We start from the raw sequence: 13,234 nt of genomic DNA on the forward strand, positions 1-13,234 counted from the left end.
GCCTCAAACTTTAAATTATCCCCAAACAAGGTCCCTGGATCCATTTCCCACCTGGGTGTGTGCATGGGCTTTCCTACACCAACACCTAATTATCAGTCTCGCATGGTATCCAAGAGCTCACTTTAATTCAACTCCAATTGGATACCACCCAAAGGTAATATAAGATTCTACGGAACTCCAGTCTTCCATGACTATGCTACATCTATACACTCTTATCTCCAGGATCTTCATACCTGTGCTTCTGACCAACTGACTGTAGATTAGAAGTCTGTATCACCCCTCTTCAGGCTCAGTTGATTTGCTAAAGCAGCTCACAGAACTAAGAATTACTGATTTATTAACTTCAAAAGGATGTAGCACAGAAATAACCCTTATAGAAGAGATTTCTATGATATGATGTTTATGTGTAGGGCTTCCATGCCCCCACCAGGAGAACCTTTCTCCACCAATCAATCGCTGCATGTCCAACAATCTGGAAGCTCCCCCAATTCTTATCTTTCTATATGCACACTCCTACATTCTCTCATTTCCCCCTCCTTTTGGACTTGATGGAAGATTTGTTTCTGTCATGACTGACTAATTGTCCACTGGCAACTAAACTCAGTCTCCAGCTCCTTTCGCCTTCAGGTCTGGAAGTGGGGCTGGAAATTCCAATTTTCCAATCACATGGTTGGTTTTTCTAACAGCCAGACACCCCTTACCTCCCCCACCCCACCACACAGTATAGGTACTTTGAAAACTCATTTCTACCACTTAGTATAGCATGCATTTATCTTTTAAGACATATGAAAGATCTATGACTTTAGGAAGCTGTGAGTGAGGAACTATGAATGTAAACTAGTTATTTATGAAAAAGGTTTTTTGTTCATTTGAGCATATATACATTCTCAGGGTGGTATTCCACATCCTTTTAAAAAATTTTTATTTATAAAAAGGAAACACTAACAGAACCGTAAAATAGGAAGGGTATAACTCCATGGACTTCCCACCACCAAAACTCTGTATCCCATCTCCTCCCTTGATAGCTTCCCTATTTTTTTTTTAATTTAAGTTAATGGACAGATTTCACACACTCTTAATTACACCTATGGATTTGAATTATATAGAAAATATATTACTATCATGGAAAAATAAAAGCTGAAGTTATATGATGAAGCTAGACATATCAAAGAACTAGACCACCAGTCTCTTAAGAACTTGTAATTTCCCAGAAGGGCCCTATCAGAAATATTAATGGAAATTCCTGTTACATTTTAATTAATGTAGCCCAAGTAGTAATAATAATAACAAAATAGCTATTGTTATTTATTGCCACCAGGGTTATCACTGGGGCTCAGTGCCTGCACAAAGAATACACCACTCCTGGAAGGCAATTTTTTCCTCCTTCATCCCTTTTTGTTGCTATTAGCTAGGACAGAGAGAAACTGAAAATGGAGGGAAGGAAAGAGAGAAAAAAGAGAAACTTGTACACCTACTTCACGACTTATGACGTTTCCCCACTGCAGGTGGGAAGCTGGGGCTTGTACCCTGTTCCTTGTGCATAATAATGTGTGTACTCAACTGGATGTACCACCATGTGGCCCCCACCAAAATTATTATTATTTAAAAATTATTTATTTATTTATTAGATAGAAATAGCCAGAAATTGAGAGGAGGGGGGAAATAGAGAGGGAGAGAGACACCTGCAGCACTGCTTCACCACTTGCAAAGCTTCCCCCTCCAGGTGGGGACCAGGGACTTGAATCCGGTCCTTGCACATCGTAACATGTGTGCTCAGTTAGGTACGCCACCACCCACCCACCCCCAAAATTTATTTTTAGTAAATTTTTAAGAGAATTTGTTTATTTATTTATTCATTCATTCATTCATTCATTCATTCATTCATTCATTCATTCATTCATGAGAGAGATAGGAGGAGAGAAAGAACCAGACATTACTCTGGTACATGTGCTGCCGGGGACTGAACTTGGGACCTTATGGTTGAGAATCCAATGCTTTATTCACTGCGCCACCTCCCGGACCACTATTTTCAGTAAAATTTGAAGTTGATTTAAAAATGATTACCGTGATAATACTGTTCCATATTACTATTTCAGCCACACTATGGGTTAAATGCATTTTCCAGTGAAGTAACTAGTTAATCTTACCATTGTAAGTGGAATATTCAAAATATTCTTGTCTTGAAATCCTGAAAACAAAATTCGTATTCTAGATTTCAGTAACTTTTCCTGTGACATTTCAACTCTTTATGTCACCTTTTAAAATTTTTTTTAAATTTCTTTATTTATTGGATAGAGACAGCCAGAAATCAAGAGGAATGGGGGGTGATAGAGAGGGAGAGAGACAGAGAGACACCTGCAGCCCTGCTTTACCACTTGTAAAGCTTTCCCCCATAGGTGGGGACAGGGGCTCGAACCCGGGTCCCTGTGTATTGTAACGTGCGCTCAGCCAGATGCACCACCACCTGGCCCCTATGTCACCTTTTTGTAAAACCAAGAGAATTGACCAATATTATTCCTATGGTTCTCTGTGTCAGCATTAAAGTTCTCTGATTTATTATATGATTTTGAAATATAAAACAGTTTGAATTACAATATCTGTTGTATGTAACTTATGAGATACCTATAAAGTCTTCTGTATCTTTGTTTTTTAATACTGTGTATCAGTCAAATTGTGGTGCATCTTCTTTGCAACTTGAATATTCCTGGATATTTTAGATGTAAATGTGACAAGCAAAGATGAAAATGTTTCACCTTTTAAAATTCAAAATCTGGACTAGTTATGAGAATTACTTTAAATTTTTCCAACAAAAAAGAAAACGAGAAGTCGAGAAATACTGACTCTGAGAGCAAGGCCTTAGGGAAGTGGGGAACAAGGCTATTGTTTATGTGTCAGACATGGGAGTACTTTATTCAGAATGATTCAAAAGTTCCACGAAGACTCAGAAGTTTGCAACTAGGAAATAAGGTTTCTAAACCACCCAGTAGTTGTCTTTTATCTCTTCATTAATTTCAGTCAGCAATTTCAGTCAAGTGTGGTTATGAAAATGCTCCTGTAACTTAATAATTCTGTAAAACAATGTTTAATTTCATTAATAAAGAATTAAACATAAATACATCAAACACAATTTATAAATTAAATAAATATGGATTCTGAAATGTGGGTGACAGTTCGAAAGTATGTTATCTAACTTACTATTTTCAAAGGAAGTAATTACATTGATAATAACTACATCATTACTTTCAGAGAAAAAAATATCAATTTTACAGTGTTGAGTGTTGTTGGTTGCCGCTCTAATCAAATGATTGAAGTGAACATTACTAATACTATGAGAAGCTGACATCTGGTGCTGTCTTATATCAGCACTGAGAAGGACACAACAGCACACCTATTTCCAGGTGTTTCTGGGGAAAAAAACAAAAACAAAAACCTCCATAATTCATGGAGAGCAAAAAAGAGGGACTTGCTCTCTTTTTATCAGGTTGTTATTCAGACCTAAAACAAACAAACAAAAATTCCCTTTTTGTTCTCTGGCATAAAAAAATTAAAAAAATAAAAACCTAGTCCAAGCATTGTTCAGTATTGCATCTGCTTTAGAAAATTAAATACTAGCAATTTCTCAGTCATATCCCTTTGTTTATACATTCATCTATACTGTTAAAAATTATTTAAGATGAAGACAAATTGGGGGGGGGGGCAGAGAGAGTGAGAGACACCTATACTACTACTTACGCTTCTCGCAAAGCTTTTCCTCTGCAGGTGGTGACCAGGGGCTTCAGTCAGGGACCTTGCACATTGTAATGTGTGTGCTCAAGCAGGTGTGCCACTACCTAGGCCCTCTTTAAATAAATGCCTGTGTTTATGGAGACAGAGCCTTTAGTCTGTGCAATTACTTGTTTCGGGATAAGTACTGGGGAAGGTAGAAAAATATAAAGAAGCATATTTTTACTCCAGAATCTGCTGTAGAGAAGACAGATAACAAGTGATAATTATAGTATTGCATACATAATATTATGAAAATATCTACAGTACTAAGAAATTAAGGAAATAGAAGTCATTCCTAAAGGGTCTAGGAAGAACTTTATAGGAAAGTGATTCTTGAGTAGAAAATAATGGTGGAGGATGAGTTGTGAATGGCATTATCAGTAGAAGTAAATATGCATTCTGTAGCTTTACACTGTAAAAGTTAGACATTTTCTGAAATTTATTTCAGATAGACATAGAAATTGAGATTGAAGGGGGAAAGGCAATTACAATCAAATGAGTTTTGTTTTTTTTTTTCAGACACAGGGCTAAAGATTGACCTTATGCATGTCTTTTACTCCTAAGCCATCTCCCTGGCCCAATTTTTTATTTCTATGTTTGAAAGTGAGAGTGTGTGAGAGAGAGAAAGCATGAGTGAGTGAGAATATGAACTAAAAACACTGCTTCACCCACACATTTTACTGGTCTTATTTATTTACTTACTTTTACTGTATAAACAACTAGGTTTTGCTTCTGGCTAAGCCAGTCTTTTCAGTATGCCTCAGTCTCTGACTACATCCTGAGTTTGTTCTAGTATGGTATGTCAACCTCACTTAAGGACCAAGTCTTAAATCAATCTGTTTCTGGTATCTGTATCTCTAGAGACAAAGGGATTTCACCTTTAAAATAAATAACTTTTCAAAGGAAGAATCTTAGTGTTTACCTCTGTCTACATGCCAGAATGCTGCTTAGATCCAACTATTTAAAATTCCCCATATTATCTCTATGGAAATGTCAACAACAGTACTGGTTCAATGTGAGCTGATCTAATTCCTAGAAGTTCAGGGCTTAGGAAAACAGTGGCAAGACAAGACAAATATATAGTATTATGGATGTGCTTTCCCAGATATTATGGTTTTTTTTGTTTTTTTTTTTTTTACAAGATGACATTAGAGTATGTATTGAAGATAGAGTTATGCAGATGGCTTACTTCAATACTAGCAGCCTGGGAACATTTCATGGTTAGCAAATATCTATAAATGCAACATAGCACATATTTGGTTTTGAGTCAGGCATATGTTTGGTGATTATGAGCTTTGGATTTTGTAAACTGCTACAGGTTGTGATCATGAACAAATTGCATAGCTTCTCTGAGCTCTCTCACCATTGAGTAATAGGAATATATAACCTGCCTAAGTTTGTCATGAAGATAAATGAGATATATGTAAAGCTCTCACTACAATAGACAATGAAGAGAAGATAGCCCCCTCCTTCCTTTCGTTTCCCTTTCTCTTCCTTCCTTCCTTTATTTATTGAACATTTACTGTGAGATGAATAATTTCTGAAGATATTAACACAAGAATGAAAAAACCCCAGCCCTTGGGCTGGCAAAATAGCTCACTTGTATAGTGTGCTGCATTGCCATCTATACTACAGAGGTTCAAATCCAGTCACCACTAAATTGAAGAAAGTTTTGGTGCTATGGTATTGACGGGAGGGAGGGAGATAGAGACAGAGAGAGAGAGAGAGAGAGAGAGAGAGAACAAGTCCTTCATCTTAATGATATAAAGGGAGAAATTACAATAAATACTCTTACACTAGAGAATAGATGGTTCTAGGGAGAGGTTAGGATAGTTATCTAGAGAAGAGTTGGGAGATCATATAGAACACAGTGGAGAGCGGATTGTCCTTGTAGACTGGCCTGAGCATCTGAGTGAATTCACTAAAGACTTGACTGTGCTGGTAGCCTTCAAAGTTGTTACTGTTTTTAAACAAAACAAAACAAGACAAAACAAAACACAAATTCAAATCAAGTTACTGCCAGGTATGTGGACTTGAGTGTTGCAGTACAATCCAAATGTCCAAATACATCAAGCAGCATATTCTGCACAGGAAAGAAAGATAGCCACATTTTACAGTTTGCCTTTTAAATTTAGCTCTCATTAAAACAAAAGCAAAATAAATTAAATAAAAAGAAGGGGACCCCTCTTTTGTCTGACCTATGTAATGAAGTCAATTCCATGTGATTCAGAGCCACTTATAACACTGTCCACCATATTCTTTTCAAAGGTGGAAAGATAACCCTGAGGGCTATGGGTATTTGGAGACCTTTCAGAATTCACTCATGTTAATGAGATAGTCTGTTTGTACTCAGTCACCCTGTTCTTTTAAGGCCACTGGTGGTTCTGTTTATTGTGATTATTTATCTGCTGTGTTTTTAAGATAAGGAGTTTATCTTGTCCTCTATTGTGTTACTATCCTCAGAATTTATCGCATAAACAGAAAAGGTGCTCAGTAAATGTTTGCTAAGTGACTTAACAAATGAATGCATACTGTGCTTGGGGCAGCTTTTGCTGACCCCTTATCTCTGCTTCTGTGTTTGACCTGGATAGAGGTGGAGATCACCAACAGAAACAAGCAAACTAAATCTTAGTGCTATAAGTCAGCCTGGGGTAGAGATAGCTTCAGTAGTTGCTTTGGAAATTAATGGACTTTGTGCCAAAAATGTGTCATTAGGAAGCTTTTCAACTTACTGTTTGATTTGTAGTTATTTTGAATTGTTGATTTGATAGGGTTGCATTATTCTGTTCTGTCCGTGGGTTAGGGAGTCCCCTCTATCCAATTTCAGTTCTCTTTGAATATTATCCATCTTAAACTTTTGTCTCCTTATCTGTTTAATTATATTATTAATAATGATACTATATTAGGTCATTGTATTGATTGAGATAATAACATATACATATAAATAGCATTCATATAATACAAAATACAAGTGCATATATTACAAAATATAAAATATAAAAATTCTTAAACACATAGCAGATAAGTACATCTAAAAGTATAGCCAATATTTGGTATATAATAACCATTAGCTTTGGCTTATTATTCCCACTATAAATGATATCTACTTTAATTTATAAGGAATATTATAATCAAACAACACAGAGATTGATAAATTACTGAAATGTGAACTGAAGCATCTCTTGGTAATATCACTGTGGAGATTAGAGAATGCACTGCTCACATCAAGTGCTGTAGAGAACTCAGTTGACTGACTTTGCCAAATGCCTCCTCCAGGATCTACCACTGCTTTGCACCCAGGGCAGGTGTCTTCTAACTACACACAGCCAGTGTCTCAGTATAGCCCAATTCCTTCAAGGTGTGGTCCTCTTTTTAACTGGTGACTTTAGTTCAGAGAACCCCCTGGCCTTATACCCTTGACCAGGACCATTGGACTGATAGAAACTTTCAAAAAACTGTACTTGAATCTGAAAAGTTTCTTACCCTAACAATACCCTCCTTCCTTCTCCACTACCAAGGACCAGCCCCGAATTGCCTGAGCTCCCCTACCTTCCCCAGCTTCCTCTTTTTTCTCTTTACTTCTCTTTACTGGCATTTCTCTTTTTTCCAATAAACCTCTCATTTATTTTGGCATCTGCTTCTTGGAGGATCTGGACTTATACAAACAGTTGTAGTAGTTGTTGGAATGGAGTAAAAGTTTATACTCTCAGGCACAGAAGTTGTAACTAGTTTCACTTCATGTTATTGCATTTCATCAGGGTTATAATTTGGTGTTAATTATAATTAATTTGGTATAATTCCTCCAGAAGAGGAATTAGACACAGTTTACTCAGAGAAGGCTATTGACATGGAAGACTGCAAGCTAATCTGTAGATTGAATTGCAAGATCATCTTCTTTTAGAACAGTTCTCTTTTAGTAAAGGGCTTTTATTATAATGTTCTGATTATAATATTTAATACTAATGGACAAGGGAGATATCATAATAGGTATGCAGAAAGACTTTGATGCCTGAGGTTTTGATGCCCCAGGTTAAATCCCCAATACCACCATAAGCTAGAGTTGAGCAGTGCTTTGGGGAAAGAAAAAAGCTAATATATTAACATTAAGGGACCAAACACAATACTCTATTGTTTATGAATTCTATAATATTACTCTCCATGAATTATTTTTCTATTTATTTTTCCCCTAAATCTTCACTTGATTATTATTTTTGTGACAGACCAGGTACAGGGAACAGTCACCATCCGGAACCTCAGTGCTCTGTCTTCAGGTTTATACCAGTGTGTGGCTTCTAATGCCATTGGGACCAGCACCTGTCTTTTGGATCTCCAAGTTATTTCACGTAAGTATCTAAAATTCTAATATTTATTCTGGTTCTGAAATGCCAAAGTCATTGTGAAGCCTCAGAATAAAGAATTCATTGTTTTTTTTTTCCTTTGGTTATTTGAAGATTAAATATAAACTCATTAAGTTTTAATTGTTATTGAAAGTATTTTATAAATGTGCTAGTATGCTTCTCAGCCAAAAGGTATATCCTCTTTATGAGAACATAATTTTCCACTAAGGATCCAATGTCTTTATAATCACATCAGTTTGATCATTTTTTTCTTACGAGAACACCACTCATCTCTGGCTATGGTGGTGCTAGGGATTGAACCTGGGACTTCTACATGCAACTCCTGTGTGCTGATACTATGCTATCTCCCCAATCGTCAAATCATCTTTTATTGTGCTATAGATAACTATTTAAAAGTTTTTAGTGCACCTGGTAGGTGGCACAGTGGATAAAGTGCTAGACTCCAAGCATGCATTCCCAACTTAGACCCTCAGGATTGCATGTGCAAGAGTGATCTTCTGGTTCTCTCTTCCCCCTCACCCGCTCATGTTAATAAATAAATGAATCTTTGTTTTTAAAGTTTGCAAAGATCATATGGCTGCTGGCAGTTCTTTTAATTCATTTCCTAATCGCTTATGTCTACTTAATTGTTAGGTGTCCAGCTATGCCGGAAACTTATCTTCAGTTGATAACTTTTTGGTATTTTAATTTCAGTTTCAAAAGGGAGTATTTGTTTGGTATGTAGTGACAAGTTATGCTGCTGGTTGTTAGCATTCATGTGGGGCTTTATGTAAGTGAGACAGGTACCTCCATCTTTTTCCTGCTCTGCTCTAGGTGTGACCTTCCTATTGCAGGGGATTCTGTAGTTCCTCCTTTTCTCATTAAGTGTGTATCAACTGTGGCTAGACTAGTCTTGTTCTTAGGAACACAGAAAGTGAATTTGGGGTTGAATTCTATATGGATATAATACTTTAGGCAGCTCAATCTATTTTAAGATGATTTTTTAAAAGAAAATTTATGTTGACATTGTATGAAAAGGTGCCACTTCTCTCTCTCTCACTCAGTTTTTTGTTCCTTAAATATATCTTGCAGCTCAGCCAAGGAACATTGGACTAATAGCTGGAGCCATTGGCACTGGTGCAGTTATTATCATTTTGTGCATTGCACTGATTTTAGGGGCATTCTTTTATTGGAGAAGCAAAAATAAAGAGGAGGAGGAAGAAGAAATTCCTAATGAAATAAGGTTTGTTCATCATATTTGTCATTCACAGCTAGTATCATTGTTTATATTTCCTTGGTAGTTAAAATTTTCATGCTAACTATCTGGCATAGTCCAGTGATCAAACAATATTTTTGTATATTATATGATTTCCATTAAAATATTGATCAATTTTATAATTGGATCATGAGAACAGAGAAGGATCCAGCATGGCCATATCCCCCAGCTTATAATGTCCTCGGTCCCTCCTGTAGCTCCAGGTTGGGCAGAATTAGGTGACTGTCATAATAGGAAAGTTCCGTTAGCGCATGTGCTTTATTTAACATTGGCATGTATAATAACTGATAAGAACATAAAACCAGAGGAATATCAAAATACGTAATACATACAGATAAATCAAAGCAGTTTGGATTGGTGGAAAGGACAATTTATTCCAGAAAATGAACATGCCAGGAAATCATAATGATACTTGGCATATTGCAAAGAAATGAGAGTTCACATTTAATTCCAGATTAAATCATGCCGTATAATTACTGACAATGACTTGAAGATTCTACTATATTTAGCATGATATCCATCCTTCAGTATCTGACCCTCACTTACTTCCCTAATCACTTTTGTGTTCTGGTCTATTCTACATTTTCTCATTCTTTGCTCAAGTCTCTGCCATCCTCTTGTACCCTACTCCTTCCATTTAACCTATCTCTTCAGCAAATTCTATAGTAGTTTGGGAATCATCTCCTTACCCAAGTTGACTTTAGATCCTTGCCCAGCCTTTCAAATTCTCCAGTGTTCCTGCATTGGTTGTCATCACATTTGACCCTAAGTATCTTGTGTATAGGAACTGTTTCTATTAGAAGCATCCAGTAGAATGCCTAGGACTCAAAAATATTAAGTGAATTAGGTAACATTTTAAATTAAATGAATGAATTCTGTTGGTCTTTTGTAATTCCTCCTTACACCCATAACTTGGCTTCCAGGCTAGTTTACACCAGCCATCTCAGTGAAGTATTAAGGAAAAAAATATGTGCACAAATCCACATCTGCACATATATCTAAGTTTATAAATACATATATACATGCACATGTAGATATGCATATATTTCAGCTATATTGGAGGATAGACAGTATTTGAGAGGGTTGACATTGCCTTTTCTACTCTTGGAGACTGAGAAACTGCAGGAAAAAAATTTCTTGAACATTGACTCAAAGGAAATGATAGTGTAGTATGATCTGTGGATTTTTATGTGGCAAACATATTACTTTAAGAAGAAATTGTACTGGGTAAGAGGGTATATATAACAAGAATTTTATTTTTGTTCATTTTCAGAGAGGATGATCTTCCACCTAAATGTTCTTCTGCCAAAGCCCTACACACTGAGATATCTTCCTCAGAGAACAACACATTGACCTCTTCCAATACTTTCAATAGTCGATACTGGAACAACAGTACAAAAGTTCACAGAAACACAGAGTCATTCAACCACTTCAGTGACTTGCGCCAGTCTTTCACCCTTCAGTCAGGCAGTGCTACTGTACCCTCCATCTATGCTAATGGGAATCATCTGGCCCCTGCTCCACATAGGACTCTGGTAGTGACAACCAACAGAGGGTCAACACCACAAGTTGTGTCAAGGAGCAATGGCTCAGTCAGCAGAAAGCCTAGGCCTCCACAGACACACACTTACACAGTCAGCCAAGCCACGTTGGAGCGAATTGGTGCAGTTCCTGTCATGGTGCCAGCCCAGAGTCGGGCTGGGTCTTTGGTATAGGATATGAGTGAATCAAATGTCCAGAAAAGAATCAGTGGAATCCCCCTCCTCCATGTAAGGGATTGTGTGGGTGAATTCTGGGAAATATTTTCCTGATATTGGTACCAGAAAAAAGTACACACATACACACACACACACACACACACACACACACACACACACACACACACAGTCAGTACTGTTACCTGGCCACTGAGATTTGTGAAGTGAACTGGAATTCTCCATCATGAAGACTTGCTTGCCCACCATCTCATCCAGGGATTTTACTCACAAAGCTGGATCTCAAAGATGTGCCAAGCCAAGGAAAAGATATAAGAACAGAGTAGCACTTAAAATCAGAACTGCAGTCCAGATGGGCTTGTTCTTTAATTCATGCCTAACTTAATAATTTTTCACGAGACTAAAGTGCCAGATGGAGTTTACATAATGGAATTATTAAAAATAATGGTGTCTTTCTTCCAGTGAGCAACACTATGGTATGTTCTACATCTCCTATCACCTCTCTCTATAGAGGACTCAACAGTATAAATGGTTATTATCGTTTCCAATGGGGCTGGCTCTTGTATTATAGAATTACACCTTTCTATACCAAATTCAGTAAGAAAGAGGGAGGAAAGCAAAAGAAACTTCTTTAAGGAGCCCTTTCAATATTTACTTGTCACTTCCTGAACCATGACTTTCATATTTGGAATATTGTTATACTGACAGATTATTTTCCTGTCTGCATTTTTCTAGCATTGGTTATAGGCCCTTGAGAACTGCAATCCATTGTTTCCTGGGAAAATATTTTTTTAAAAGAAAACTTTTGGGTTTTGAAAAGAAAATTAGAGAAATTGGGCTGGGAAAGAGAAGGTCAGTGCTGGCCTCATGCTCAGTGACTATTTGCTGAGTCCCTCAGGAGGCTCACCACCACTGCTAAGAGTGAGGTTGTGTGGGCAGCACCGGGCAGGAAATCCAGTGGAGGGATGCAGGCACTCCTGAGCAGCAACCATTGCTCACACACCAGGTCACTCACTCATAATGAAGGCAGCACCCAATGCCTTTAATACTGAGGCAATTAAACTTTCTCCTTGTTTGACAAACCGAGGTTAGGAAGCTGTTACAGTGAGGATATAAGTTGTTTTGTTTTTAAAAAATGATTTTTTTTTCAAAAGAGTTAAGACAGAAAAAGCCAGTTGTCTCTAGGTATGCTCCTTAGAGGGTCTGCCCAATACTGTCTCAACTCAGGGTTGCAGTTTTGCCCAAATGCATCTTATACCACTGGAAAGTCACCCCTTTTATGCTTAGTTACTTAGTTCAGATGGCCTTGGCACTCACAGGATATTCTACAAACTCTCTGCTCTGTTTTGTGCTATATAGATCTAACCACACTTACATTGGTGACTTTCTAGCCTAAATCACACTTTAAGCAGCACATAGAAATTATTTCATCCCAGATTTCTTTCCTAAATTATTTATGGCACTGACCTTGATGGTGACTTGATAAGAGTATCTTTTATTTACTGATGTTTATCTCCCACTCCCTCTTCCCACTAACCTTTTTTGCCTCTTTGTTCAAATAAAGTCACTACAGGGAGCAGCCTCCTGCTTTTTATTTATTTGAATAAATAGAAAACATCAGCTGCTGCATATGCTATTTCTCCGAAAGGGCTAAGCTCAGAGCCTAACTATTGCAACCATTCCAACAGTGATGAAAAGCTGAGTTTACTTTAATATTATTTAATTTCTCCATACGATGGTTCTTGACTGTGTAAAAAATAAATAAATAAATGAATGTCCATACTTTTTATAACAAAAACTACAAATACCATAACACAGCAAAGATGATACTATCAGATGTTGTTTAGAAAGCATTTATCTTACATTTCTTTATTCTTTCTAATTATCTAAAATTCAATAAAATTTTATTCATATATAAACAAGTTGTCATTAGTTATCATTTACTAATGAATGCATAACTTTGTACTTGGTGTTCATCTTACTGTCATTAGCATTTTCTATTCTGTTGAATAGCATTCATAACCACTTTGATGACCATATAATGTTCCTAAAAGTAGTTAAAAGTTTACATTTAATTCTCACATATATAACTGTATTCATTGAGTTATTTTTATATTTAGTTTATGAAATTCATGAAAGCT

General features: G+C 36.8%; 1 protein-coding gene across 2 annotated transcripts in view; it reads left to right on the forward strand.

Annotated features, from left to right (window-relative positions):
• The window catches only part of IGSF11 (immunoglobulin superfamily member 11), a 184,526-nt gene extending 171,854 nt beyond the window's left edge, over nt 1-12,672 (forward strand). For both annotated transcript variants that reach the window (XM_060198320.1, XM_060198319.1), the window contains 3 exons: nt 7,986-8,108; nt 9,195-9,345; nt 10,652-12,672. In XM_060198320.1, coding sequence (XP_060054303.1) covers nt 7,986-8,108; nt 9,195-9,345; nt 10,652-11,093 — 716 coding nt within the window. In that variant the 3' untranslated portion in view covers nt 11,094-12,672. The remainder of the gene's footprint in view (nt 1-7,985; nt 8,109-9,194; nt 9,346-10,651) is intronic.
• Nucleotides 12,673-13,234: the final 562 nt, after the last annotated feature.

This window comes from Erinaceus europaeus, chromosome 9 (genome assembly GCF_950295315.1).
Source record: "Erinaceus europaeus chromosome 9, mEriEur2.1, whole genome shotgun sequence".
NCBI lineage: Eukaryota > Metazoa > Chordata > Mammalia > Eulipotyphla > Erinaceidae > Erinaceus > Erinaceus europaeus.